The 27,475-nt window shown below is 43.1% G+C and overlaps 1 protein-coding gene across 1 annotated transcript; it reads left to right on the top strand.

Annotated features, from left to right (window-relative positions):
• Positions 1 to 661: 661 nt before the first annotated feature.
• NUS1 (NUS1 dehydrodolichyl diphosphate synthase subunit) lies at positions 662 to 18,337 on the top strand. Its single transcript, XM_061990577.1, has 5 exons — positions 662 to 1,308; positions 10,506 to 10,628; positions 13,120 to 13,272; positions 17,330 to 17,429; positions 18,105 to 18,337. The coding sequence occupies exons 1-5, from the start codon at positions 906 to 908 to the stop codon at positions 18,193 to 18,195; spliced, it is 870 nt and encodes a 289-aa protein (XP_061846561.1). The 5' UTR covers positions 662 to 905; the 3' UTR covers positions 18,196 to 18,337.
• Positions 18,338 to 27,475: the final 9,138 nt, after the last annotated feature.

Below are 27,475 nucleotides of genomic sequence, written 5' to 3' on the forward strand. Positions count from 1 at the left end.
CCTCACTGCCTTGTCTATCACAGGAGCACACCCAACAGGTTTCCAGGGGCTATGCTACCCCCCATTTCCCATGCCCACGCTGCAGAAATGCCTATTGAGTATTGCTGCAGCACGCTTTGAGGGTGAAACATACTGTTTAATAAAGGCACCTGTGAGGCCTAGCTGCCACTGTGGTGGTCAGATTACCCCCGCCCCATTTTAAACGCAAGTGTGAACAACGCACAACGGGTGACACGAAGAGCACGGCATGGGGCCGGACACCCGGAGGGCCTTAGGATGAGCCACTGAAACAACCGGAATATTGGGCAGCCATGCCTCTCAGCCCGAGGAAGAGGTCGGAGGCTCGAAACGATGCCGAGCCCAAGGAGGCTCTTCATGGCCACGTCCCCGCCGCCCGCGGCCATCCCGCGATTCTCGCCTCCCGCCACAGGCGGGGCCGCCGACAGCGACGGCCGCCAGGGGGCGCGGCCCCACCTCGAGACGCCGCCCCGCCGCGGGCCGTCTCCAGCCCTGGCTCCCCTCAGCGCCGCTCCACTCCGATCCCAGCCCCGCCCCGCCGCGGGCGAGGCCCAGCCCCTCCTCACCTCCGAGCCCCGCCCCGGCCCTTCCCTCGGGGCCACGTCATTCTCTCCCGGCGGACGGAAGTGACGACAGCCTGCCAGGCAGCCAACGGGCGCCCAGCGCGTGGCGGGGTGAGAGGTGAAAGATCAGGCGGGGCAGCAGGAAGATGGCTGTGCTGGCGGCTGTTGCCGGGCGGCGGACGCGGGCGGAGTGAGGGGATGGCGGCGGCGAGGAGGGCGGCGTGCCGCGGCTGAGGCAGCTCCCGGCCCGTCCTTCGCGGGTCCCGCGCCGCACTCCCGCGCGCTCCTGTTGGTTGGCGGCGGCGGCGCCGCCTCGCGCCCCCCATGAGCGGGGCGGGCGGGCTGGCGTGGCGCGCGCTGCACGCCGTGCTGCGCGCCTTGCTTTGCCTGCAGCGCGCGCTGCTCGCCTGCCTGCGCGGCCGCGCCGCCGCCGGGCCCCGCGCCTGGCTCTGGCGCCAGGCTGCCTCCGCCGCCGCCTCCTGCGCCCTCCTGACGCCCGCCGCCGGGGCGTTCGCCTTCCGCAAGGCAGGCGCGGCGCGGCGGCGGCACGGGGGCGCGGCGCAGGGCCGGCAGCGGTGGCGCTTGGACGGGCGAGCTCTGCAGAAGCTGCCGGTGCATATGGGGCTGGTGGTGACCGAGGAAGAGCCGAGCTACGCGGACATGGCCAGCCTGGTGGTGTGGTGCATGGCGGTGGGAATCTCCTATGTCAGCGTCTACGACCATAACGGTGAGGAACGGCGTGAGTGAGGGGCGAGGGCGCCCCGAGTCCTGGCGCGGGCGGTGGCCACTCTAAGGAGCGCCTCCTGGCGGGCAGCTGCCGCATGGGCACGCCGCGCCACCCGCCCGGAGCTGTGGGGCCTCCCTCTCCCGGGGTCTTCCCGAGCCGGGTGCCAGCCTCACTGTTGGTAGCTGCTTAGCGTCCCTGGAGGTGCTTGATCTCCACCGCACTCCTGGCCCTGGGAGGCTCGGGGAATGCTCTGGGTGCTGACCGGCCCCAGCTGCTGTGTTGGGGTGACTGGAGAGGGCCTTGTCCCCAGCCCCATGCTGACTGGAACTGCTGTCATCTGAGAGTGATGGCCATGTAAGCTGTGGGCTGTAAGTAAGGAAGCACTAAAGACTAGCTGCTCTTACAAGCACTGTGTGTGAGCTATGTTTGGGCTTCCAGAAGTAAATGAATGAAAGCGGTCATCTACTTTCATGTACCGTTATGCGCTCATGTGAAAAAAACAGGATGGAAGAGTAGTTAAACACGTGTGTTCTGTCTATAATGTTGAATTAAATTATATTACATGGTCTTCATTTGGTATAAGAACTGGTGCTAGTTAACATTTGAGTTAACTCTGTGAGCCAGTGCTTGTCAAAACTTTGGTGTTTTTTCGTATTCATATGTGATTTTATACATTCCTGGGTCTTGGGTGTAAGACTGTTGAACTCATGCAGATACAATGATTCCACATCACTGAGTATCTTAAAGATAAGCTCAGAGTTTGCATTTAACATTCTGTGGAATAATCATGGAACAAATCTGTCTTCCTCATACCTCTTCTTTTCTACAGAGATGACAAAATCCACTGTATTCAAGATGAATAGGTGAAGCTTTCTACCCAGCTGTTGAGTGATGATCTCTGAAACTAGACATGCTATTGACTCAGAAGGGCTATTAATACATGAGTTCAGCTATGCCTGTTTCTGCCCTTCCCAGAGCAGAAAGCTTCATTCTGAAGATCTTGTGCTTTTACTGTCAACAGTGAGACTGTAGGAGACCAGTGTTTAGCTGTTGTTTTGAACAGAACTTCAAACTGTTGTTTATCAGAACTAGTTCTGATAGTTGTCTAGAGATGCCATGCACATTAGGTTAACTCTGTAGATTTCTGCCAGATTAGAGGAACAGCCTATAACAGTTGTCTTCTAGTGCTCTTTTAGGAAAAGCTCAACAGTGCATCTCACCTAAGCAGGTGGATCTGTTTTCAAGTGTGCAGTAACATCTGCAGTATGCAGGCCTTTTCCTGAGCATGGACACTTCTGCCTGTTGTTTTTTGGAGTTTTGTTTGTTTGGTTTGGTTTTTTAAGTAAACCACTACCATTAATTATTCTGTTTCATTTCTGGTCCTTAGTATGTGATACAAGTTTCAAACGGCTTGACCTTTACTAGATTCTCAAAGATCTTGGGCATAATAGCTGTCACTGAGCAGTTTAAACTGGCCATCTGTGCAGGGCTGTTGTGTAACTTGTTTGTGTTGTGCTTTAGTGGGAGAATATTTCCTCATTTGGAAGTCAAGGAATGCTATAGAATATTTGCATAACATCTCAAGGACACACAAAACAGTCAGCACCTTCTGAAAAGCCATTTATGTGTTTATACTTTTTGCTGTCAACTTGGAAAGCGTTCAACCAGGTGAAATGCTACAGAGCCATCATTAGTACCAAACAAGAGTGAGAGTTTTCCTCAGCCTAAAGAGAGACATTTTATGGTACTGGATCTCCAGTTTCTGTCAAGCCTCAAATAAGTTATCTGCCTAATGTTATGGACAAATTATATGTATGAGAACTGAGTTGAGGAACAGATGCAGCTGTGAGTTAGGTTCCTTGGTTGTCTTGGTCTTCAGCTTGCTCACTGTGCAGCTGTTTCTCTCTGTAGGGAGAGGCACTAGCCAATGCTTAGGTAGCCACTGTTGCTGAGATTCTGTCTGCCAGGAAGGATCCAGTGCTGTTGTGGTGTCTGCCTTCATTATGGAGAAGCAGAAGTAGCTCACGTGGTAAGATCCAGTCATATCTAAGACAGTCTATTACAAGACTGTAAATATGAGATCAGAGCTGAAATAACCTTGCAGAACAATTGTCTTTGTTAGAAGTTCAGGGGAAAAAAACGATGTCTTAGAGATTATTTGTTGCTGTTTTTGTGTATTGTCATATTCATGCTAAAGTTGTATATTAAGAGATTCTACTAACACTTTTGAACTCTGAACCTAGAGCTATGGTCTCATGCCTTCATTATCAAGGCAATGCTTCTCAGTAGCGTCATAAAATCACAGAATGGTAGGAGTTGGAAGGGAAATCATCTAGTTCAATCCCCTCCCAAAGGAGATCCACGTGGATCAAGTAACACAGGAATGCATCTAGGTGGATGTTTAAAACCTGCTGAGAAGGAGACTCCACACCCTGCCAGGGCTTCCTCACCACAAAATACTTTTTCCTTTATGTTTAAGTGGAACTTTTTGTGTTTCAGCTTCTTCCATTACCCCTTATCCTAACACTAGATAGAACAGAAAAAAGTAATGCCCCAACCTTTTGACATCCACCATTTAGATATTTGTAAATATTAATGAGATCCCCTGCAGTCTTCTCTTTTTTAGACTAAACAGCCTCAATTCCTACAGCCTTTCCTCATAGGGAAGATGTTCCAGTTCCCTGATTGTCTTGGTGGCCCTGTGCTGGACTCTCTTCAGAAGTTCCTTGTCCCTCTTGAGCTGAAGAGCTCAGAGCTGGACACAGTACTCCAGATGAGGCCTCACCAGGGCAGAGGGGGAGCAGAACTTCCCTCCTGCTGGCCATAGTCTTTCTCCTCTTAGTCCTTTGATACTAGAATATGCTAGCGTAATTGCCAGCTTGAATTCCAGTTTGTTGGAACATAATTGACAGTGACAAGACAATGCAGAGCAACTGAAAGGTTTTAAATTGGTGGCTTTTGTCACACTTTCAGGATTGATGAGAATAGTCTACCATTACACGTGCATCTTTGTCACAGATGTTCAATGGGTCTTCCAGGATAGCAAACCACAACTGCTTTTTGCTTAGCATCTTGTCAGCTGAGACTTTTAAACCAGTTTCAGAGCATGAGAAAGCAGCCATTCATATAGCTTTAGTATATGCTTCTTTCTGGTAATAGCAGATACCTTGCCTTTCTTTTGGTACTAAGCTCCTTGTGGTGTCTGGATTTGTGGTTATGTGGGATGTGACAGCAGTTGCTAAATCCCATTCTGAATAATAGTGATGTCTGGAACCATCAGCAGCAACACTAATATAGTGATGGTAAATAAAGTTAGGTACAGCTTGCTCTTACTGGTAGCAGAGGGTGAACCTTAATTACTCTGTATACTTGTCTTAATTTTCTCAGGTGGTGAGACTGACTTTTGGCCCACTGAGCTGCTTTAGTAAAGTTTTGTGTTCATACTGTTGTACCAACAGTTGACTAATCAGTTGTGTTGCTCCCACTGGTGCTGGTTGAGGTGAAGAAGGAAAGACAGTGGCAAATGCTCTGAATCTGTGTTAGGTGTAGTGAGGTATACTTTATTTTGTTTCCTTTTCTTTCATTACATATTTGTAGTGCTGATATTCCTCTCATTGCAACAGGTAATTTGGATTACAAGAATGATCTGTGATTGTGTTTGCTGGAGGAAATGCTGCATCAGTTTCTTGCAGAAGGCTTATATTTAGAAAATATTGTTAATTGCCTCTGCTGTAGGAAGAGAGGGAAGCAGGAAGTGCCGCATAAGATGTTTATTTGTTTATACCAATGAATTTCTCTGTCCTTAATAAAAAGATTAAATAAGAGGTTTTTCTTTATTTTTTCAGTGTCTGCATCCCAGCTAATACTAGTATGTTTCAACAGCTGTATCAGCAACTGTATGGGCAACTTATCTGGAGTTGTGCTGATTCTCATGGGCAATTGCAGAACCCAATATGTTACAAAGATATTGGATAATGCTTGTGGAATTTGGTTGGGTATTTGTCTGTCTGCTCTGAATCCATGAGGATCTGTACACTGAAAGACTGAGGTAAACAGGTCTTTGAAGAATGCAGGAGGACCATAATGTAACTAATGGTCTTGTACTGTGATAAAAGCATGTTGAGTTGCAGTGCTCAAACTGGGGTTCCCCTCCTGCCTGAGCAGGCACAGAGGCCTGACATATTTTTACTGCCCCTGGTGCTCTTCATTCTCCTGGTTTTCATGAAGGTGCAGCGGATTAAAACCATAATAAACCTAACCCTACTGTGTTCACCTTGGTTATTAAATCCAGATTGACTAAAAGTTTAGGGATTTAATTGAGGATTTCTGTCTGTCAACTTCTCTATTACCAGTTCTGTTATTTGGTAAAAATCCATCCAGGCAGGTGAAGACCTTATCTCTAAGGAGATAATGCTGTCTGGGGAAATAATGCAGCCTTCTTGCAGAAGGCAGCAGTGATTGTGCGATTATATAGTAGCAGTTAAAATATTTTCTGGGGAGCAGAAGCCTTTGACTAGTGTTTATGTAACTTTAGCAGAAGAAAGTTAAAGTATTTTGTCACTCAAAAGAGCTTACTTGAGTGTTACTTCTGTCCATCAGTGAAGCTTTCCTGAAATAGTTTGGAACGAGCCTAGAGTGCTTTTTGGACTCTTACTGCGTCTTGTCATTTAAGTGCTCTGATCTCCAGAATGTATGCTTCAGATTTAAGGTTTCTTGAAGCCCATAGTACAACTGTATTGAGAACTTGGGTTTCTTAATCCTGGGTTCAGTTTTCCAGTGAACTGTTTTACTTCTGACCAGTTTTTCTCTTAAAAATTCTTTGAAATGATTGAGTAGTGCAGTAAGCAAAAGAAATTATTTCATTGTCCTTCAAATGTGTAGGCTTTTAGTCGTTTCCAAATCACTGGTTAGTTTAGCCAATGCAATCAATCCATTAAACTTTCTGGGTGTTCAGTGTGTTTGCTTCACCGGGGGAAATAAATGTGATGTGCTTTTGTGTGACCAGAACATTTGTGTGAGATACCAGTATGAAGTGGCATCTGCTGTAGGTCTTCACCCATGTGAAACTTCACATTCAGTGTTTGCACTTTCATGTTGAACTGGGCTGTGTCCTCAGGCCACACTTATTAGAAGGACTAACACTAATCTGTAGAAGGTAATCTCCTTATAGGTATGGGCAATATGAAGGTATCTCTTTTCTTGATTGCTGATAAGCTCTTGTTCTCCTGGTACAGAATGTCACTCCAGGAAGAAATGTGGGAGGAACGGTCACCTATGAGGTTATAAGTTCTAACAGGGATTCTTCCAGTTTAGTTAGCACTTGCTTAAGTGGCTTTAATAGGGGTAAAATTTAAATGACTTTGGCCATTTTCAAACTTAGATTACATTTTTTCTAGGCTCTTGGAATAGCCTAGAAGTCTTTTTTCATCTGTCCAGATCCTGTGAAGTCCAACGTAATGACTCAAACCTTGTTTTCCTCCATTAGCAACTAGAATGATTCAACATGAGGATGTAGGCAGAAGTTGTTCATGTGTTAAAACAGCAGGTACATTATTTGAATTGGGTTACAATGTGATGGTTTTGAAACTGCTGATACTTTGCTTTAAACTGACTTCTTGGCATGGGGAGGGAGTTGAGAAAAAGCAAATAACAGAAAGGGACTGGAAGGGTGTTTCCTCGGCTCAACTTGGGATAAGGTGTTCCCTTGTAAGGAAAAGCTGACTCTTATTCTGTGTTTTACCAGATTATACTGCTTTAAAAAGCAGAGCAACTGAGAATGTTGAATTTCTGAGGTGCTAACAAGGCATTTCCAGGTGATAGCTGTGGTGGTCTAGCCAGACATGCAAGTGGTTGACACCACTAGGTGTTTCTCTGTTCCAGTTCCACTCTATTTCACAACTCCTGTCATTTTTGAGCCTTGCTTCTGCCAAGCTCGCAATGTCTTAATTGCAACTTACATTTGTCAGTCTCTAACCCTGAAGTGCTACAACACCACAGTTGACTGCAAAGGGGCATGGCTCATAGCTATTGTAAAACTGTGCAAAACGCACATGCCCTGGAAGAGACCTGTGTAATGGGGGACTACTGCAGGAACGTGAAACACTGATAGTTTGCCTCAGCTCTAATGGGAGCTGATGATTAATAGCAGGTTTGTAGCTTGTGTTGTAAAACCAAGAATTATCCCTGGATATGGCTCACAAGTTCAGTGGTTAAAAAAAGAAAATCAACTGAGCTTTTATAGTGCTTAAATATTCATAATTCTTAACTCTTCATTTGCTGAAATATATTCATTTGCACCCACTTGCAAAGACTCTGGATTGTGATTGAACAAAATTGTTACTGCTTTTCCAAAATAATTGTTTCTAATAAGAAATAATAGTGACAATTTCATGTCTGTGTTCCATATTAGAAATAGTAGTGGGGCTGAAATCTTCCTCACTTAACAGCAAACATCTGTTTTATTGCTGAAATTTATTAGATCTTGTCAAATACTAACTTTTTATAATGTTAAACTAGTGTCATGGACTTGCTTTCAACTTGCATGGAAGGCTGTGTTTAAAAACAAAAAAAACTCCAACCTGGGAAAGTAGCATTAAATCAGGACTGAAATCTCACTGTCTAGGAACACTTAAAATTTTGTTAGGGAATTGATCTACTCATGCACTATTGTTTACTATATTTGTCATAGATAAATTGGCAACAGCATCTTCTAGAACTGGTCTGGATATACTGTCATAGTTTTAAGAAATTAAGCTTGTAGAATAAGCTTCATTTTGTTTGAGATTATGTAAGGGAAGGGAGTGTATTTCTGAGCCACAACCATGTAAAATAATTTTTCAAGTCAAATGTGGCGTCAGTCCATGTACATTGGCTCTGTCAAGACTGTATTTGTCATCATAGGCATTTGTAAGAAAGTCTCTCGTGCACTCAGACAAAACACTGAAGGAAAAAAGTTCCCAAATGCTATTGGTTTTAGGTGAAAATTTGGGTTAGTTTGGGTGTTTACTACCTTCAGATGTGCTTCAGGATCTTCTCTGCAGGAAGACTGCAGGTGTGTCAAGGTTAGTGGATCTGTTGAAATTTAGGTATGGAGGTCTTTCCAAGAAAGACATGGTACAGCTATATAGCACTACAGTAGCTTCCAGTTTGTTCAACTGCTATTCTAAGAGCAACACAGTACTCGAATTTAGACAGTGAAGAACGTGGGCAAGCTAAATGAGGAGAGCAGAAGGGAAATGGTGGTGATTTTGAGATAAATCTCTAGAATGCATCTAGCACATCTTCATTGTCTACTGTATGTATTAAAGACCTTCACCTCAGAGCTAGACCAAGTACTTTTTCTAATGTTCTTTTTTTACTGAGCAGTAAGGACCTTGGTCCTTTCTCCTACCTATTACCTTCAACATCTTCCTTTTGCTTTAAAGCTGGAGTGTGGATTCTTAAATCTGTTCCTCCAGTCTTTGAGAGGAATAAGCAACAACTTTTCATGAGAAAATGATTGATGTCATTGGTGCTGGGTGGTGAAGGGAAAGAAGAGAGCAGTTGTCTGTTTGGGAGCCTTTTTTAATTATGCCAACTCTTTTTCTGAATATTAAGCACAGTCTTTTTTTCTTGTCTTAAAGTGAATGGAAATGACTCTTGAAGCGAAGACATGTGTAACCTTGTACAGATCTTACTTGAAGGTAGTGCAGGTTTTGGCAATTGCAGTAGCTGCGCTGCTGCTGACCTTAAGTGTAAGAAAGACAAGTAGTGCTATCTCTAGCAGAAAATAGACTTAACCAAGCAGAGTTGCATCAAAATATTACAGCAGCATTTTCAGTTTCTAGTATTTATGAATATACATGAGTAAGTAGGAGGACAAAATGTAACAATTTTAGTTTAGACAGTGAAAGTATTCTAACACTTCTGTCAAGGTTGCTGCCATACTGAGACTTGCTTGTCTGTCAACATGTGAAAGCAGTTATACTCACCATTAACACTTTTGTAATGAAGTAGATTATTTTTTTCAGGAAGTATCTAGGATGGGTGGAAAATCATGCGCTTTACCAGCTATGAAGCCTGTGTAAAAACACTATCTCACTAGACTTAAAGGCTAGCATATTAAATGCATTGTATCACTTTATGTTGTGAGCTAACTCCTAATGTATTATGGTCTTAACCTAATGCATATACACTGTTTGACCACTGCTGATTGGAAACTGCTGTTTGTAGCAGTTTTTAATCCCCAGATTGGGTTGAGGTGGTGAATCATAAGCCTGATTCTAAAATTGTATGAAAGTTCAGTGATTCTTAGAAGGTTATTGTGCAGACACTTTTAGACTGGTCAAAAGAAGTACTTGACGCAGGATTTGTGAGTGAAGTTTAGCCTCTTTATAACAACTCCTTAACACAGCATGTTAAAAAAGTGTTGCCATAAGTAAACACGTCTAGCCACACTTCTAAATTGCAGGTATTTAAGCTGTGAGAATTTTCACTATGGCTTTTAATTAGAAGCAGTTACATTGGGTTGCTCAAAGAGCGAGAATATATTTTAAAACAGGAACCTAAGTTTGTTTGGTTTAGCAAGTTTTTGTAATCTCCTGTGCTCAAAATGTGTCTTCCATAAACATATAAGTACAAGAAGGCCTTGTGGACAGTATTAACTCCTTGGAATACAGAGCTTGTGAAATCTTCTTATTAGGAAATCCATGGTGTAAGAATGGGAAGTTGCTGTGGTCTGATACACTGATTTAGTCTTCTGGCTCTTGCTTTGTGGTGACTTGCTTTGTTAGCCCACAGCCTCAGTGGTGTGCCGGTAAGTGGTAGCAAACTGAAGCTGCAATTCTGCAGAAGCATGGGCATTAAAAAAACCTGGTATTAATCTGACTTGATGGCCTTATGATAGTAGGGTACTGCTTTCTGAAACTATTGCTAGCATTTGAAGAACAGTGAAGTAAATCTTAAGCTACCCTTTATGCAATTGCAGCTTGTTACTGAAAAAGAGCTGAGTGAAAGAGGAACAAATGCATGTAAGTTGTCTTTCCAAGGTCACTGAAACTAGTCATATGCAGTAGCACTTGCTTTGGATCGTTATCACATTTGTAAACTCCAGTTTGGAACCAGTACTGACTACTCCCTTCTTTTTTCTTCCTGCCTAGTGTCAGATTTGTGTTGTAGCACTTTTTATGGGAGTTGGCTAACGTAACTTTTTTTTAAAGGTATTTTCAAGAGGAATAATTCAAGATTGATGGATGAAATTCTAAAACAGCAGCAAGAACTCTTAGGACTAGATTGTTCCAAGTACACCGTGGAGTTTGCAAATCAAGACAAAGCTGATCAAGGTAAGATGAATTGTGAGAAGACTCTTATGAGACTAAGTAGCGGTATATAAATCATAACTCTTGCTTTTCCTTAAACATGTACCTGTGTACAGAGATCATTTTCCCTCATTATGCTGGTTACCAGAGCACACGCAGCCTTCCTGGGCTAGTAACAGCTTTCTTTGTGGTTGGTTGTTCTTAGCTAATAGAGGAGTGTTGCTCTGTTCTTCCTACAGTGATCATTACTGGATAGTCTGATCTCCCCTTTAACTCATCTTTAACTCGGATGTTGTGCCTTTTAGTGACCCCTTTAATGCATCAACGTAGCTCAACTTCCTGCTGTTTCAGTGGTATGAATTCTTTTGCTGGGAGTGTTGAAAAAGCCCTGAAGTAAGTGTAAGGGAACTGATATCAAGTTAACAGTGCATGCACTTCCATTTTTTCAAACTTACACCTGAAAGTGGGGAGAAAGAAGGGAGAGAGTAAAGCTGCTTGTTGTCATGGCAATGTGTTATGACACCAGGTAGAAAAAGGACGTAAGTTAAAAAAAAGAATTCTGTGATAGCAGCTTTTGCATGTAGTAGAAGTGGCAAACAAGATTAATGTTCCTTATTCAATACTTATTTCTGTAAGTAGTCTTTTAGGTACACTGGCTAACACATATGCTAAAAGTCTCTCCAAAATGTAATAAATCACAAGCATGTACTAAAGCAGGCCTTTGCCTTGGAGGAGTAGGCTAATACTTAGAGTACTTCTAACTAAACTCATAATATTTAAGTAGAATCTTAGAATTGTTTCAACGGGAAGAGACCTTTAAGATCATCCAGTCCAATTTTAGGTCTCATAGTAAAAAAAAACCTAAACCCTATGACCCTTATATTTTTTAAGACAATCGTATTACATAGTTCAAAGACTTAAAGAAAGACTGCACTTCACAAGCTGTAGTACATTTAGCTACATTTAAGATGATGCTGGCCAAGTTTTGCTTCCCCTGTGAGAGCTGACAGGATGGTCAGATCCTTTGTGCCAGTTTTCTGGTATAAAGTCCAATGTCATAGCATAAACTTGCTTTATAAACAATGTAGGCTAAGGTGCCAACATATTCATGGGAACACATAAGTTTCATGTTATTTCTTTATCCTTGTGAAGGTTGAAAATAACCATCAGAAAAGAGAGTAGTCGGGCTGCTGATGTCTTACCCTAGCATACTTAGCTGCACTCAGCTACATTGGGATATTTATGTCCAGACCAGATGAACTATTGAAAGACTGCTCAGACATGCTGACTGAAAGGGCACATCTAAGTCTCTTGAACCATTTGTGCTGGAAACTATGAAAAGTAGAGGTTTCTTTTGTTCTCTTTAGAATTTTTCATACTTAAAAGGCTTCAGAGTTGGATCAAGTGTTTCATACTTTGAACTGAACAAGATTACATCTATCCAGCTTATATTAAACTGCAGTTTTTCCACTTCTGAGAAGCAGAATGACATCTTACACTTGGGAATACTGAAGAAATGTCCTTTAACATAGGACATATGACAAATCAAACGATATCACAGAACACTTATTTTCATTGTGGTGGCTTTGGGTAGACTTGAGATGCTTTTATGAATCCTCTGCCTATATTCCATGCTCCTTTGCAGTCAGATTTTGTAGTTTTAAGAAATGCTATTTTTAAGTATCTGGCTGTACCTACCATAAGTTCTGTGTAAGTCTAATCTGTCCACACGGTATTATTTAACCTAGTTAACTTTAAATTGAATTCAGTACGTTACCTGTAGCCTTCAGCTTCCTTGGTAAGGAATCTTGGGTACTTTACCAGAACTGACAATGATGCAAATCATGAGAAGACTCTTACCTCACAGTAGTAGAGACAATCCTATGTTGTGAAATGTCCTCTAAAGTCTTGGACATAATTACAGATTAAAGGATTAATTTTTGTACTCTTACCTGGTTCCTGGCTTCTCTGTAGCTGTCTTTGATCAATACTGTATCTCTTGCATCAATTTTGAAGTGTTGCTGAAAGATCCTGTGATCATATTCATGGAGGGCCCCAGCTTGTGTCACATCAGTGTTCACAGTTGCTGTTCAAACACCTTACTCTTTTAGGGTAGGAATTGGATCTTTTTTGCCTTTCCCTGAACTGCAAGTCTTTCTGTGTTGCTTACTATCCCTCAAGTAGTGGGCCACACACACATCTGGGCACCTTCATACTGCTTTGCCTGACAGGGTAAGAACCACTGCAAGTTCTCTGGAAGACTACATTTCAACCGGCATTTAATTAAACTTCTTTTCACAGGACCCCTTAAAATAGTTGCCTTAAAATTTCACTTTAGTAATACAGTAAATCCAGAAGCTGCTTACCCAGTTTTGTAAGAGATTGATGAGGTGTATCTGTGACTAGTTGTATGAAGTAAACTACAGGTTACTTTTGTTTATATCCTGTGAATATCTAAAGCACATTGAAAACAACAATATTTTTGTTGCTTTTAAACTGTGTTTTGTACTTTCAGTTTTAAATTGCCAATCTACATTGAAGGTGCTGTCTCCGGAAGATGGAAAAGCAGACATAGTAAAAGCCGCTCAGAACTTCTGTCAGTTGGTAGCACAGCAGCAAAGAACACACACAGACCTGGATGTGAATGTGTTAGACAACTTATTAAGTAGTAAGTATGACACAGTCTGTGGGGAGGAGGGGGAAAAGCAATTGGTTCATAATGGATTTACTTTCTGGTAGATCTTTTGCTTAGAACATATGCATCTTGATGCTTAGTCTATTAGGGTAAGTTACAATTATTGCCTCCAGGCTTCTGCTAGAAATTTCTTACCTGTTTATTCACTTTTGAACTTTTTCTGTAAGTAGAAAAAGGAAACTTCAGGCTAAATTGTAGAATCTTAGCTTTTCAAAGTCTACGGCCTCTGTGGGATGTTATATTTTTTTCCAGAAAGCACACGCACTACTAGGTCACCTGAAGCTAGACTGTTGTAACTTGGGTTAACTTCTTGCAAGTTAGCATGCTGCAAACCCAAGTACAGGCAGTGTCTTTTCTAGATCTAGTTAGAGCAATTAAAGCAGATACTGCAGCCTAACTACTGCCTGAGCTCAAATGCTAGTGCTGATCTTTTGCTGTGATATAACCCACAGTAGCTTAGCTATCTTCACTACTAATTACTGCAGGTTACTGACTCTACACTGAGGTGTGTGACTGTGTGAAATAGTTATGAAAAGGGCAGGGCTGCTCTAACTACTTCTCCCAGATGTGGGATTAGAACAACCCACCTGTCCCTAGGTGCTGTGGAGCTGTAATGGTTGCTCAGCTTTCCTAGGTGATCCATGCATGTTAATTGCAGCTGTAATTAGCCTGGCAGGGTTCAAGTTTCAGATTGCACACTTCAGTATGGATGTCTGCAGGCACATTATAGTGGTTCCTATTAATTGTAGTTTAGAGAGTAACTTTTTTTTTCAGATGGATGATCAGCTGAATTGTTGAGCGAACTGAGTGCCATGGCAGTTAGAATTTAATTTGAAACTAAGATTCAAGTGTTCAATCTCTGTTGTCAGCATGCTGCATGATAGCTTCTCACTATAACAGAATTATTAAATGTATTGAATAAGCCAACTGAAGAAGTAAGTTGGACATCTATCCTGTTATACCCCAAAGGCAATTTAAGGGAATTAATTGCTGCTTTATACGCGGTCACTCCTTCTGTGAAGGACTGGTGGCAATTGATAGCCGTAAACGTATTTTGGCCAGTGATGCTAAACTGCAGCTTCTCAAACACTTGTTCATGATCTTCTGTCTGTGCATTTAAGTGTCTGGATATGTTAAAAGTATTAGATCCAGTCTTAAACTGAGCAGACTTCTTGAACAAGTAATGCATGCTAACAGAGCACAGAGAAATGTCCTAGACTTTTAATCTGTCAAAACTGTAAACATTGAAAACAGCCTGTCTAATCTGTGTGGCTAATAACTAAGAGTAATATCTCTAACTAGTCCTGCTTATTAATTTGCTTGGGTTAATGTTCAGGACAGTTGGAGGTAAAGAACAAATTCTTTCATGACTTGTATAGCAGCAGTTTATGAAACTACTCATTTTAGTTGTAGGCAAATTTAGTTCCTGTGCGTCCTTAATGGCAAGGTATTGAATATAAAGATCTGTGAGTTACTGATGTGACTTGAGAGTGAGTTCTGAAAAGCAGCACTTGTAGAGATATTTTTAGAATTTGCGTTCATGGTGACTTCTGTAAGTTTCTGGGTGTTCACATTTTGACTTACATACCTGATAATGTATTTTTTAAACTTTTTGTTCATGTTTAGGATGCAGTTATTTGAAGTCTAGTCCTAAAATGGTATGGTTCTAGCTTGTTGTGTTGCTTTTCTGGTTCTTAATACAGTCATGCTCTAATTCTTACAGTTTGCGTTTTCTTCAGCCTAAGAGTACTTTCTTCCTGAGCAGTGTCTCAGCTAACCAGCTTGTTTCCAGAAAAGCAAGTGCCAACTGCGTTATAATATTGTCTCCTTGCTGTCTACCTTTCTAGTAAAGAACGTTACTATCAGTTAAGGCTGTTCAAGTTGCCTTAGAAAATCTTCCTGGAGAAGAGAAGGGTAGTGCTGTCAATTGTGCAAGCTCCTTCATGTTCTCCTCACAGAACTCCTCACCTAGAAGGGATGTTTTCAGATTCCTGTCCCTTAAGTGTTCAAGTCTTTTGGCCTCTTGTTTCTTTTTATTTTTTTTAAGCCTGCTCCCAAATCTTTTTACCTCATGTGTGCTGAACTTGAAGAGTGTTGTAACTAGCAGGTCTGAGGGAGCTTCCACATGCAAAGCATCTGCAGTGTTGAGGAACAGGTGCAGAGTGGAAAGCCCAGCAGTGTGTGGGGTTTCTTTGAATAGGCTGTTCTGACAGTAATGCTACAGTGTACATTTTCATTTTCCTTCAGATAGGAACCAGAAGGAAATATTAGCATTAAACTGGGCTTTCTGAAGGTCTTCTGCTGTTTGAAAAACATTGCATTGTTGGAAGATCCTGCCGTTGAACTGGCCAGCTGAGGAGTTCTCAGCTACTGAATGAGTTGATGAGTAAAGCTGTCCACTTCCTCCAGAGTCCCCACTTCTAAGTATTCACTGCTTCCCTGCAAAGCTTTCGTACTAACACGCTACCTTCTGCACACAGAAATGGCTTTTGCTTCATAGTTTTTTTTTCTGAGCTTTGAGATAAGATTTGGACTGTGACTCAAGGCACTCGTATCTAAATACTTCATCCGTCCTTAAAAATGCACGTGTGTGGGAGAATAGCTTTTTTACCTTTGCTGAGAGGATTACTGTTGTGGTGATTGAGTGGGGAGGGAGGATGTTAACTTTTTGAAGTCTCCAGCATCAGTTTCAAATTTTGAGTGGAACAAAATCTGATAGGACCTTAATTTCTTATTGTGCTATTCCCAGAGTTAAATACCTTTACAACTAAATATAAACTTGTAAAAGTCTCTTCACTGGTTTGGGTTTGTTTTTTTTTTTTGAGACAAGTGAGAATATAATTGAGAAATAACAACATCCAAAGTTCAGAATGAATAGGCAGTATTAAACTTTACCTGCCAAAGGCAGGTATTATGCAATATAAGCTCTCTTGCAATGAGTAGATAATGGAAGGAGGAACAAGAAATAGCATGCAATAATCGTAACCAATTGCAGCATTACAGCAGAGGAAGGTTATGACTGATGAAATGCTTTTCAGGTGAACTAGGTAGGTGCATGAGGAGCTGCTTACCTTCTTGGGCCCTCTGGGTGTACTATACTGGTTTTCACATGTTGGCCTAATCAGGGAACGATGGACTAAGGCTATTCACTCTAAGCTTATCCTCTGTCAATTTTAGCCTGGAATAGCTCAGGCATGGCAGAAGTGTACGGAAAAGGAGACAGTGTCGTTTGGCCACTGATGGTCTTCAACCTCAGAAGATGAGTAGGATGCTCTCACTAGTGGAATGACAGTAACTGGAGTTTTAAGATAAGGGTAGTAAGAGCGTGGGCAACTAGTGAAGTCCTTCAGTGTTACCTAGCCCTGTCACGGGATGGGTCATCTTGTCCACTTAATAGGAAAAAAAAAAATCAACTTGCCCTTTTTCTTTCTTATTCATGTAACCTGAAAGATGTCACCTGCAACAGTTTGTCTGAAATTTCATGGTAAAAGTTGTTTTTCAAATTGTCTATCTAGCTCCATACAGAGAGAGAGAATCTGACAAGGTGGTTTTTTACAACTTTTTCATGATGGTCTGTGATATCAAGTTTGTTCTTCAGTGCAACCTCCTCTAATTTTTTTTTTTGTTAGTTATTCTAGTTGACTGCAACTCCACATTATTGACTTAGGACCTTAGTAGATATGGGTCAGAGTACAGCAAAGTTTGCCAAGACAAAATTAGAAAAAGTCAGTTTAAAGGTTTATTGTTGTTCAAAACAATGTAACTGTTGCTATCACTTCCTTACCAAGTCCTTGAAAAAACTACCTGACATAAAAATAACAGTCCATCTGTGCCTACAGTGGCCATCTAAGCTTTTGTTCAGGTTGAGCAAGACCAAGCTGACATCTTGGGTGTTTAGTTATTAACTTGTTGTCAGGAGCTTTTTTATTGTTAAAAAATGGATTTAATGAAAAGCAGATGCCTTAGGGTTTAGAATTAAAACATATCTTCTGGTGAATTTAATAAAACCTAGTGTAACTTGTTCTTACAGGTACAAATGGATTTCCTGATCCTGATTTAGTCTTGAAGTTTGGTCCTGTGGACAGCACATTAGGATTCCTTCCGTGGCACATCAGACTGACAGAGATCATGTGAGTTGCCTATAAATACTGTGAAACAGGTTGGAATAATGTCTAACTGAACAAGTGGTTTTGACTTATCTTATGGAAATAGCCATAAGAGGGGATCTACCAAAACAAAAGTGTCTGGAGATTGATTTATTTAAAAATTGTTAAATGAAACCAGTCAATCAGTGATTGTTGTTCCTTCAGCCATGATTAGGCAACAGCAGGATTTACTCTTCAGATTTAAGAAAAAACTGTCACCATCTAGCCTCGGTAGTTCAATCCCAATCCTATCTGTCTTATATGTGGATTTTGAATAGTTTACAGGCTTCTAACAGGAAAACTAAAGATAGAAAGGAAATAGATACACCTCTGGATTACTTTCCAATCTTGGACTAAAGTTGCTGTAGTTTTAAAAATCTGAGAGCATTAATAGGGCACTTAGATGCCTGGACAAGCCTGTGCTTTTCCAACTTCCTCACTAATTTGAAGTGCCCTATGTGTGCTAATGGATAGGCTTTGATTTAGAGGATTGCAAGATAGTTTAGTTACTGGAGTTGAGTGGCATTCACAGTGTTGAGAACAACTTCACAGGGTTACTCAGACAACAGTTTACATTAAGTAGTGGTATTCCTGACTGGCCATACAAATTGTGCAGTGTTTATAAAAGCTTATCTTAACTTTTCTAATTTGCTTTCACAGTTCTTTGCCTTCCCACCTGAACGTCAGCTATGAAGACTTTTTCTCTGCCCTTCATCACTATGCAGCCTGTGAGCAGCGCTGGGGAAAGTGACTTCTGGCTGAGCACGTGGAGTGAGGCTTTCTGTGGGAAGGAGTTGATGTCTGTTTACAAGCACCTGTGACCCATAAGTCTGGTTCATAGTCCTTTCTTAATTTATCAACAAATTCAATAAAGTGTCTTACCTTTCTAGAGAGTCTGTGTGAATGCGTGAAAATCTATGGGGAGGGGGAAATTCACCCATTTCCTTTATGAAAGAGATAGTTATTGCAAGTAAAGTTGTTCAAAGCTGAATTGCCCTCACTTTCATGTCCAAGTGACTGAAAGAACATGTAGGCACTAAGTCTTCTGAAGTCTATGGGAAAAAGCAAATGAGAGTTCCTTGCCCTGAAGGTCTTTAAATTCAAGGAAGAACTCTCCTGTTGACTGGCATATTTTTAATTCTCCATGGTCAGGCATTTCAGAAGTAGTCACCTGGTTTATCTTCAGATATATTTGCTATAAAATATGTGAATTTCAGCGGGTCAGTTCTGTTAACTGAAAAGAAATGCTGCTACTTGGCTGTCACTAAGCCAGCAGTCAAGTTCTAGAAATACTGAGAAGATTCCATAAAAAGGAATGGAAACTTCTGTTGGTAAGTGAATTAGGCAGCCTGTGTAGCACTATCCATCCTCTCTTATTTTTTTTAAGAGATAAAAGTATCCCTACCGCCCTGATTGGAACTTCTCTTAGTGCATTGGGTCAGTTTTCCATAGGGAATAAGCATCAACAGTACTATGTATTGTTTATATACCTGTTTTTCCCCATAAAATTCTCAAAAGTGGCAAGCTGGCTAAGGCTTGGGCATCACTTGCTGAAAAATGTGAAAAAAATTGTGGCCAAAGTCCACCTCCACGACTAATGGTACCTGCTGCTTGTGGTCACACCCCCACCAGGGGAGTCTGCTTCAACCTTTTGTTCTGTTCCCTCAGAGCTGTGCATTAGAGGCTTGAACAGGAGTCTGCAGCAGGCAAGATGATGAAGTGAAACTGGGCTCAACTACCTAGAGATAACTAAATAGGTACCATTAGCTAAATGGGCTTCAGCCTGGAATGCCCTATTCAAGCTACGTTCCTGTTGTTGGAAGTTAATTTGAAATCGAAAGTCTTTAGAGCAGCAGCATTTTGACAAAGCAATATCTTTAGAGCTGTGTTGCTAGAGACAAACAATGTTGTTGCAGCTTTCTGCCCTGCAGGCTGTAGAACTGCTGGATGCTTAATTCTGGAAGTGTTTCCTTTGGCCCCACCTCATCTCCCTGCTCTTCAAAACCAGACTGGCTTTAACTTCCTGAGGATAGGTATGTCACTGGAAAGGAAAACAGCTTCTTTTGAAAGAGAATTGCCAGATTTTAAATGAATGTCTGCTCCTTTGTGAAACTGTACTTTTAACTGTTGTAGCTTGATGTAGTGTTATAAAGCAGATTGTGTGAACTCTTAGCTGCAGGTTTTTGTCATTCTAAGATTGCAGTTACAGGGGAGACCTGCAGTCTGCTTTATTTCATAAAAGAGAAAGGGATGTTTCATCAATTAACTGAGGGGTTTGACATCAAATAGTATCCGCTGTGACCTGGAATGGCCAGGATGGAGTTAGTTGCCTTTTGCAGGCTGGTTTAAGGTGTTCACTAGTTACTGTACTGCAGTGTTTCCTGGGTTCTGTCATTGCCATAGGCAAATGTTCTCACTCGGGGTAAAGTTTCACTTTCCTGGGGGGAGCAGATGCCCTCCAACAGGCTGTCTTGAATACTGATGTTTTATCTGCATAGGATTTTTGTTTCATGAAAATGTAAGGTTGTGTTTTAAATTGACCACATGTAAGTGTTAACGTGTCACTGAAGCGGTTCTGATGTTGGCGGTAAAGATATAAAGTGGGGAAAGCTTAGTTTAGTCCTCAAAAGTGATCTATTTTTTATATTTGCATCAAACTGCCAAAGAATACTTTTAATACCTGAGCTCCTCTCAAAGTCCTCCTGCATATATCAACGAAAAAGACTCGGTTAATATTGGAAACAGATCTCAAAGTCTAGGATTTGTCTACAGAGGGATGCTTAATGAAATAAAAATTATTAGTTCAGCTGCATTTGATTCCGCTTCTTCCAATCCCTTCCGATGGCTAGTTTAATGGTGAATTAAGCATCCCTGCTGGAGTCAATGTGGTTGAACTAACCCTCGCTAGCACTCTGTTGGGATTACTGTGTCCATGTGGGCAATGTGCCGTGAGCTGTGCCAAACGCCCCGTGCGCATCCACAGCTTCGTCTGCGACTGTGCACCCTCATCCCAGCCGGCCCCTCCCCACCTCGCTCCCTGGCAGGGCCCGTGGCAGAGCTGTGACATGCCGTGTGGCTGTAGTCTCTGGGTACCTGGCTGTAGAATGTGTAAAGCAAGTTTTTATGGTCAGGGAATCAATTTGTGGAACTTTATTCTTGAAAGTGAAATCTGACTCTGTAAAACAAATCAATAAAAGGCTATGATCTTTCTACAGGCTGTGCTGGTACGTGAATGGCTTTGCAGGCTTGACTGGGGAGGTGCTGGCGTATTCATATTGCTGTGTCGTGTTTCGAAAGGCATTGCTCTGCAGTGCTGCCCTTTTGTGACTTTATATCGTAAGACCTGGATAAAGTTTCTCATCTACCACTTACACCTTCTTAGAAGCTCTTAGGAAAGTTTTTATGGGAAAGTATAAAAACATCTCTCTGATAGTTCTGGGAACTTGCTAAACTTGTTCCTGGCTACTGAAAAGCTTGCTTCCTCTTCCTGGTGCTGAGTCAGTCCTGAGCCCTGAGCAGGGCCCCTGTCAGCTCTCTAGTTTGAGCAGGGTCGAGTGAGGGTGTGGTGTGGGAGAATCCTCTGCAATTCAAGTGATTCTCGTGCTGAGCGTGATCTCTTTTGAAAGGGGAAGCTAGTGTTCAGGCAAGCTTTGGAAAAGCACTGAGGGTGTTGGAAGGAAGGAAGGAGGCCAGCAGTGTCCCAGGAAGAGTGTTGCTAGCAGTTCAAGGGATGTGATCGTTTCCACTTGGATCCAGTGAGATGTGTGGAGGGCTGCATCCAGTTCTAGGCTCCCTTGGTCCAAGAGAGGCAGGGACTTACTGGAGCTAGTCCAGCAAAAGGTTGTGAGGATGATGATGGAGTGGAGCATCTGCTGTACAGGAAGAAGCCGAGTCTGATCAGCCTGGAGAAGGCACTGGAAGGATCTTGCCAACTTCTATAAATATATGACGGAGGAGAAGGAGTAAAACCAGACATTCTTCTCAGTGGTGCTTAGTGGCAGGCTGTGAGGGAATGGGCACTGATGGAAATACATGAAAATCCATTTAAACTTCAGAAAAACCTTTCCCTGTGAGGGTGGTCAGAGAGTGGGGGAGATTGCCCAGAAAGGCTGCGGAGTCTCCTTCAAAACCTGACTGGACCATGGGGATGGATGTGATGGATGTTGGACTAGATCATCTCCAGAATTGCCTTCCAACCTCAGCTGTGCTGTGAAAAGGAAAGTTTGAGGTAGACAAGTTATTTCACAGAGAAGGGGGTTTACAGCAAATGGCCTGCTGTAGCCAGAGTTCAGTGTATGACACTTCTATGCTCACTTTGACTGCATATGCTTTAAGCTGGAGGAAAACAATCAGTGATGGAGCACAGTTGTGACTGATTGGCATGCTCCACCCACAGCAGTGAAAGAGCATACTGGATACCAACAGCCTTCCCTGCTCATCCTTCTTCCCCAGTGTCACTGACAGTCTGTTTCCTTAGACATGCAACAACCTCCTGGCAAGAAAATTGTCATGTTATTGAAGGAAACTCTCTGGTATACCCTAGAGGCTGTCAATAGTGCGTTACAGTGCAACTCAGTGAATGCAAAGCAGCTCATATGGCTTTTCATCAGGTGTGCTTACACCTAGCTTCATGCGTGCCAGCATTAAGATTAAGCTGCCTTTTGAAGAGCTGTTTGGATTATTTGAGTGTTGCACAGGTGCAACCTACTTGTAAAGGTTAATAGTAGTCTCCAGCCTGGGGCTGGCTCTGGAGCAGTCTTAGGTATGGTGCTGCTGGGCTCTCCTACCTCAGCCTGTTTTTAACAGAACCAGTGACAGTGGCTCACTGCAGTTAATTTGTAATTTCAATACCAAAGAATATTAGAGCTGCTTATGAGGTGGAAGATTCCTATTCTAAGTAACAGCCCCCTATCACAGTAGCTGCTACTCCCTTAACAAATGATTCTCATTTCTACGTCTTTCCTCATCTTTTTCTCCCTTCCAGTTGTGGACAGTAGTTGATATCTAGTAGAGGAACTAGATGAGATTCAAAATCGTTGCCTTGCAGCTTGGAATTTGGGGACATGTTCAATAATACAGCTGTTGCAGGAAATAGGCCTACAAAACAGTTCTTAAAATTACAGTGATTTTTAGAGCTACTTGTTACAAACATGCATTGAGCAACTGTACAGCATAGTGTGCTGCACTGACTGAAGACTGGTAAGCAAGTAGAATGTAAGGTAAAGGTCATTCTTTTTAGAAGAAAGTGGACTCTTACACAGATCTGTAAGTGCTTTGTAAAGTACTTCACAAAAGTGATGAGAAATAACTTGCTGGTTGGATTTCCTCTATTTTTCATTCATTCAGCCTATGTGTGAAACCATAAGTGCCCTGACTAGTCCCAAGTGGTTAAAAAAGGACATTTTTAAGCATAAACTTCATTTTTTTGTCTTTACAGTTGAAGTAATGTCACACTATTAACCGTGTTTGTTCTTTGGCACTGAAAGGTAGGTGTACCTATAAAAATGAAAGGGTAAGGGCAGCTTTAGCCCCAGTCTGTATCCTTGATGTCCCAGCCACCTTGCAGGTGTGCAGGGTCCTGCACCACAGCCAGGCTGTGCAGGCAGAGCTCTGGGGGCATGGGGACAGGGTCTGTGTGTCCACCTGGTGGTTTCCACCTCACTGTCCACTCTGGCCACAGACACCTCCCTCGTGCTGTACTGACTTGGTGCTATCTTGGAAAGAGGTTCTTCTTGCAGATCCTGAGTGCTTCATGCAACAGCAGCAGCTTCAGCTCAGGAGTGAGGAAGGAGCTGGAGGAGAGGGCTGAGTTGTAGCCCACCTGATGCAAAACTCTCCAATTAGGCTTGCTCTGAGTGTTACCCTCTGTCCTGTTTTTGCCACACCACGACTGACTGTAAACGACTTCTAGCTGCCTTCTAGGAGCTATGCTACTTTGATAAGCTTGAAATACTAAAACAAATGAATCAAAGGCCACACTTTAAACCCCTCCACAACTTTTTTTTCCTCAGGTCTGCCAAATTAAAAGGGAGAGGCTTGCAAGCCCTTCCTCTGCTCTGTGTTTGTCTGTGTTAAATGATGCAAGGCCTTCCCCAAGTTCCGTTGAATTGCTGCTGAGAGCCGTAGGATTATTCCTTGATTGCATCCAAAGCAACTTTTCAGATGATGAATAATGTTATGCATTATACAGAAGCGTGCCTCAACCTTAACTTTGAAGCACTCCACGAATTAATGTTTAATGAAACTGTTTGCCTTGAGGTCTTTGCTGTACTGTCTGACTGGCTGAATACAAGCACACACCATGGCTCTTTCATCTCTCTGACAAGCCGTGCTGCTTTAATACAGCGCCTTTTCTCCGACCACGTGCAGCCAGTCACTTTCAGTTTCTGCCACTTACCTTCCTGGCCTCTAAAAACATTGCCTCCCTCACCCTTCCCCCTCAAAAAAAACCCCACAGCAGAACACCCCAATGGATTGATCATGCATGGTTTTAGGTGGATGTTTAATTGAACTAAACATGGCTAGTACAACAGTTTTGTAAAGTAAACATGAGAAGCCTAGTAGATGATAAATCGAAGCAAAACATTTGTCTTAGTCATTGGTTGCAGGTGTTTGCTGTAATTTTAATGGAGATTATCTCACCGAGGCAGCTATCAAAGTTAAAAGCTTCCCGTTAGACTTTGTGTTGTGTAATTCTGCACAAGTTGCCACTTTGTTGTTCTTTTATGAGCACAAAGGTATCTGAGTATGTCGTTTCAAATGGGCCATCTCCTTACATCTGGCATTGCTAGTATGTCTTTGTTGAACTAAAGTCATGAATTGTTCTTCAATTTACAGTATTTAAAGTTTAAATCCAAATAAAATCTCTTTCTACCATGATGGAGCAGTCATGCTGCTGAAATTGGAATGCCAGGAGGACATATTGGCATTATGGAAATAACAGTATCTTACACAGAATGAAGTACTGTGCTGGTCCCAGTTCTTGGTAGTACCATGGCATTGAAAGAAAGGAGAGGAAGACAATGAACAGACTTACAAAGCTGCAAGAAAATGTTGCTCAGGAAGAGAAGGATAGCTGATAGCTAGAGATCACCTAGTCCAACCTGGGTTTCCAGCACTCTGTCCCTCCAAAGTCTCACTTGCAGAGCTTAGCTGCTGTAATCCAGGTGTGAAAGAAAACTCCAGAAAGTTTCAGAGATGAGGACATGTGTTTTGCTGTGGACACTGTCAGATCAAGACTACCACATACTTCTGGTATTGGGGAGAAAGAATCAAGGTCTGGGAAGCTGCCCTGGAGGAGCCCCTGGCAGAAGACCCTCTCGTTTGGACAGAAGTGGCTGCTGGTCCCCCGTACATTTTAGAGCAGAAGGATTGACTTTCATAGACACAACTTGCAAATTTCTATTAGCTGATATATTTTAAAGTAGTTTTAACTGGTCAAAACATCTGTAATTTCCCTCAGGTGTCAACTGGCAGCCCATGCAGCTCAGGAGCTCACCTGTGAACGCTGTGCAGGCTGCACATCAGCTGCAGACTGGGCTCAGATCATTGCCCAGCTCGTTGCTTCAGTGCCAGGGCACAGCACTGGCAGGACTTTCCCCACGCTTTCTAGCAATGCCAAGATGGTTTCCTACCCCCTGGCTTCATTACTGAAGCCCTTTTCTGCCCACCTGAGCCTCTCCAAAAGCTTAAAACAGCATAGAATCGTAGAATCTTAGAATCATAGAATGGTAGAGGTTGGAAGGCACCTTTAGAAATCATTTAGTCCAACCCACCTGCCAAAGCAGGTCCACCCTAGACTAGGTCACACAGGAACACGTCCAGGTGGGTTTTGAAGACCTCCAGAGCATGTCTGATAATGATCACTGCCATGCAACTCTCTCCACATAGCTATTTCTGACCATGTTTTATGTAGCTGCCTGGCTATGGCAATCTCTGCCCTGAAAGTCTGCAACCTCCACCAGCTCAAACAATTCCAAACAATCCTCTGAAGGTTGTGTTGTCTTTGTTCTCAAGACTGCTTGTGCCCAGGAAGGATCTGGGAATAGCCTGGTTGTTCCACCTCAGGAAGAAGGCTGAGGTGAGGATGGTGTCTGCCAGTGGCAGCATTTAGGAACCCTTCATGGCTAATGCCTTGTCTCCCAGCCACAGCTCCCCTTTCCACAACAGCACTGTAGCCTTGTCCTCACCTGTGCAGCACCCTTCTTCTCCTGCAAGGGCAGGAAACCTCCACCTGGCTCTGCACACCTCTTCTGCTCCCGCAGGACTCAGACTCACTTGCCGAGAGCACGTGGTGAGGACCACCTTCTGTCCTGGGAGGCCCCTCATCCTGCAGGGTTGCTTGGTTCAGGCAGAGATAGAGGGATTTGCTTCTCTCCACACTCCCTGCAGCAGCCTGTGGCACCACAGCTGCAGCCCTCCCTAGTAAGACTCTCAAGTTCATAATCTCCAACTCCAGAAATCTACTCCCATTAAGAAGCTGCTTTTTTTTTTTTTTCCCAAAAGAAATTAAAAGTTGGCTTACTTTGAAAGTTTGTGGGGTTTATTCATAGTGAATCTAAAATATGTGAAATGTGTGGGAGGTCACAGCAATTCTGAAAGATGAGGTTTTGAGGGTTGGTGTTTCTTTTCATTGGAAAGAAGAAAGAAAACTCGATTTCTATGTATGCATCACCTCCAGTATGAATTTAAAAGTGCATAGGAATGGGAGTGAAAAGATAAAACTTCTCATATTGTCGTGGTTTAGGCCCATCAGGGAACAAAGGCCACGATTAGCCTCAAGTACCGAAGAGGCTGAGAATTGCTCGAGGGCAGGGAGGGCTTAATTGCCGCTTAAGGTTCAGGACAAAACAGACCAGGCCACTCGGCTTGGGGAAGAAAACAGAAAATAATTTAATGCAAAATCAACCAAATCATAACCAAAATGAAACAACCCAGAGTAATACATCAATGAAGAGTCCAACCAGCCTTTTTAAGAACACCTTCTTGCCACCCCTCCCCTCTTCCCGGGTTCAGAGCCCTGATCCCAGTGTTTTCACCTTGCCCCCACTGAACGGTTCGGGGGGGCAGGCAGGGGGGGTTTCAGTTAGTCGGTTTCCGAGAGCTTCTGCCGTTTGTCCCTCCTCAGGACGGGTGAACTCCACGCCAGTCCTCCCTGCAAGTCCGTGGGGTAACTCACAAGCATGGCAGATCTGCACGGGCTGCTCTGCGGCGCGCAGGCTCTCCAACACGGCCTGGGCCATGGCCGTCTCCCCACACAGTCCCTCGCCCGTCCGGGCTCACCCACACGGAGCTGTTGGTGGCTCTCAGTCCTGCCACGAATCTCCATAGGTTTCAGGGGCACAGCTTGTATTCTCGCCACGGCTTGCAGAAGGGTCTCCGGTCTACTGCTTCTCATTCCTTCCTCCCTCTCTGGCTGAAGGGTCCGCGTGGTCGCCTCCATCTTGTATCACTCTCCACCTCCCGACTCGCATTTCAAATTCCCGTCCCCTGAATAGTGATCGCAGAGGCGCCAGATTGGCCCAGCCGGGCCGGAGGTGGGTCTGAACCTAGGAGCCGGGGGAGGGTCTTCACTGCAACCCGCTCCCCCGTTACCAAGCCAAAAGCTGCTCCTTGCTAAACCAGGACACATATTGACTGACACCAGGTCAGCTGCGTTGCACACATTGTAGATCTGCAAAACAATCTAATTAATGCCGCTACAGTTGTGCAATATATTCAGTTTAGTACTGCTAAGTTTTATTGCTTCCTGCTCTCCCTTGTTTTACTGGTGGTAACATTTAAACCTTAGTACACTGTGATTGTGTTCATCCTACATTTTATTGTGAGCAGGTCAAATTAATCCATCTTTCTTACTGCAGAAGCAAGACCTGTGATTGTTAACTGCAAGTGAGTCTGAAGGTGTGTACTGAGGTGGGAACAACCGTCACAACTGTGGTTTGTGTTGCATACAAACCTATGCAACTTTTGGAGGAGATTGAGGAGACCTGTGGAAGAGTCAGCAGCTTTCTGATGGAAGTCTGGCATGTACA

The sequence above is a fragment of the Colius striatus genome, chromosome 2 (genome assembly GCF_028858725.1).
Source record: "Colius striatus isolate bColStr4 chromosome 2, bColStr4.1.hap1, whole genome shotgun sequence".
Lineage (NCBI taxonomy): Eukaryota > Metazoa > Chordata > Aves > Coliiformes > Coliidae > Colius > Colius striatus.

Coding starts and splice junctions, on each gene's coding strand:
- NUS1 (XM_061990577.1), top strand. CDS start 906: ATGAGCGGGGCGGGCGGGCTGGCGTGGCGCGCGCTGCACGCCGTGCTG. Junction 1,309..10,505: donor CAGCGTCTACGACCATAACG/GTGAGGAACGGC, acceptor TTTTTTTTAAAG/GTATTTTCAAGAGGAATAAT. Junction 17,430..18,104: donor ATCAGACTGACAGAGATCAT/GTGAGTTGCCTA, acceptor TTGCTTTCACAG/TTCTTTGCCTTCCCACCTGA.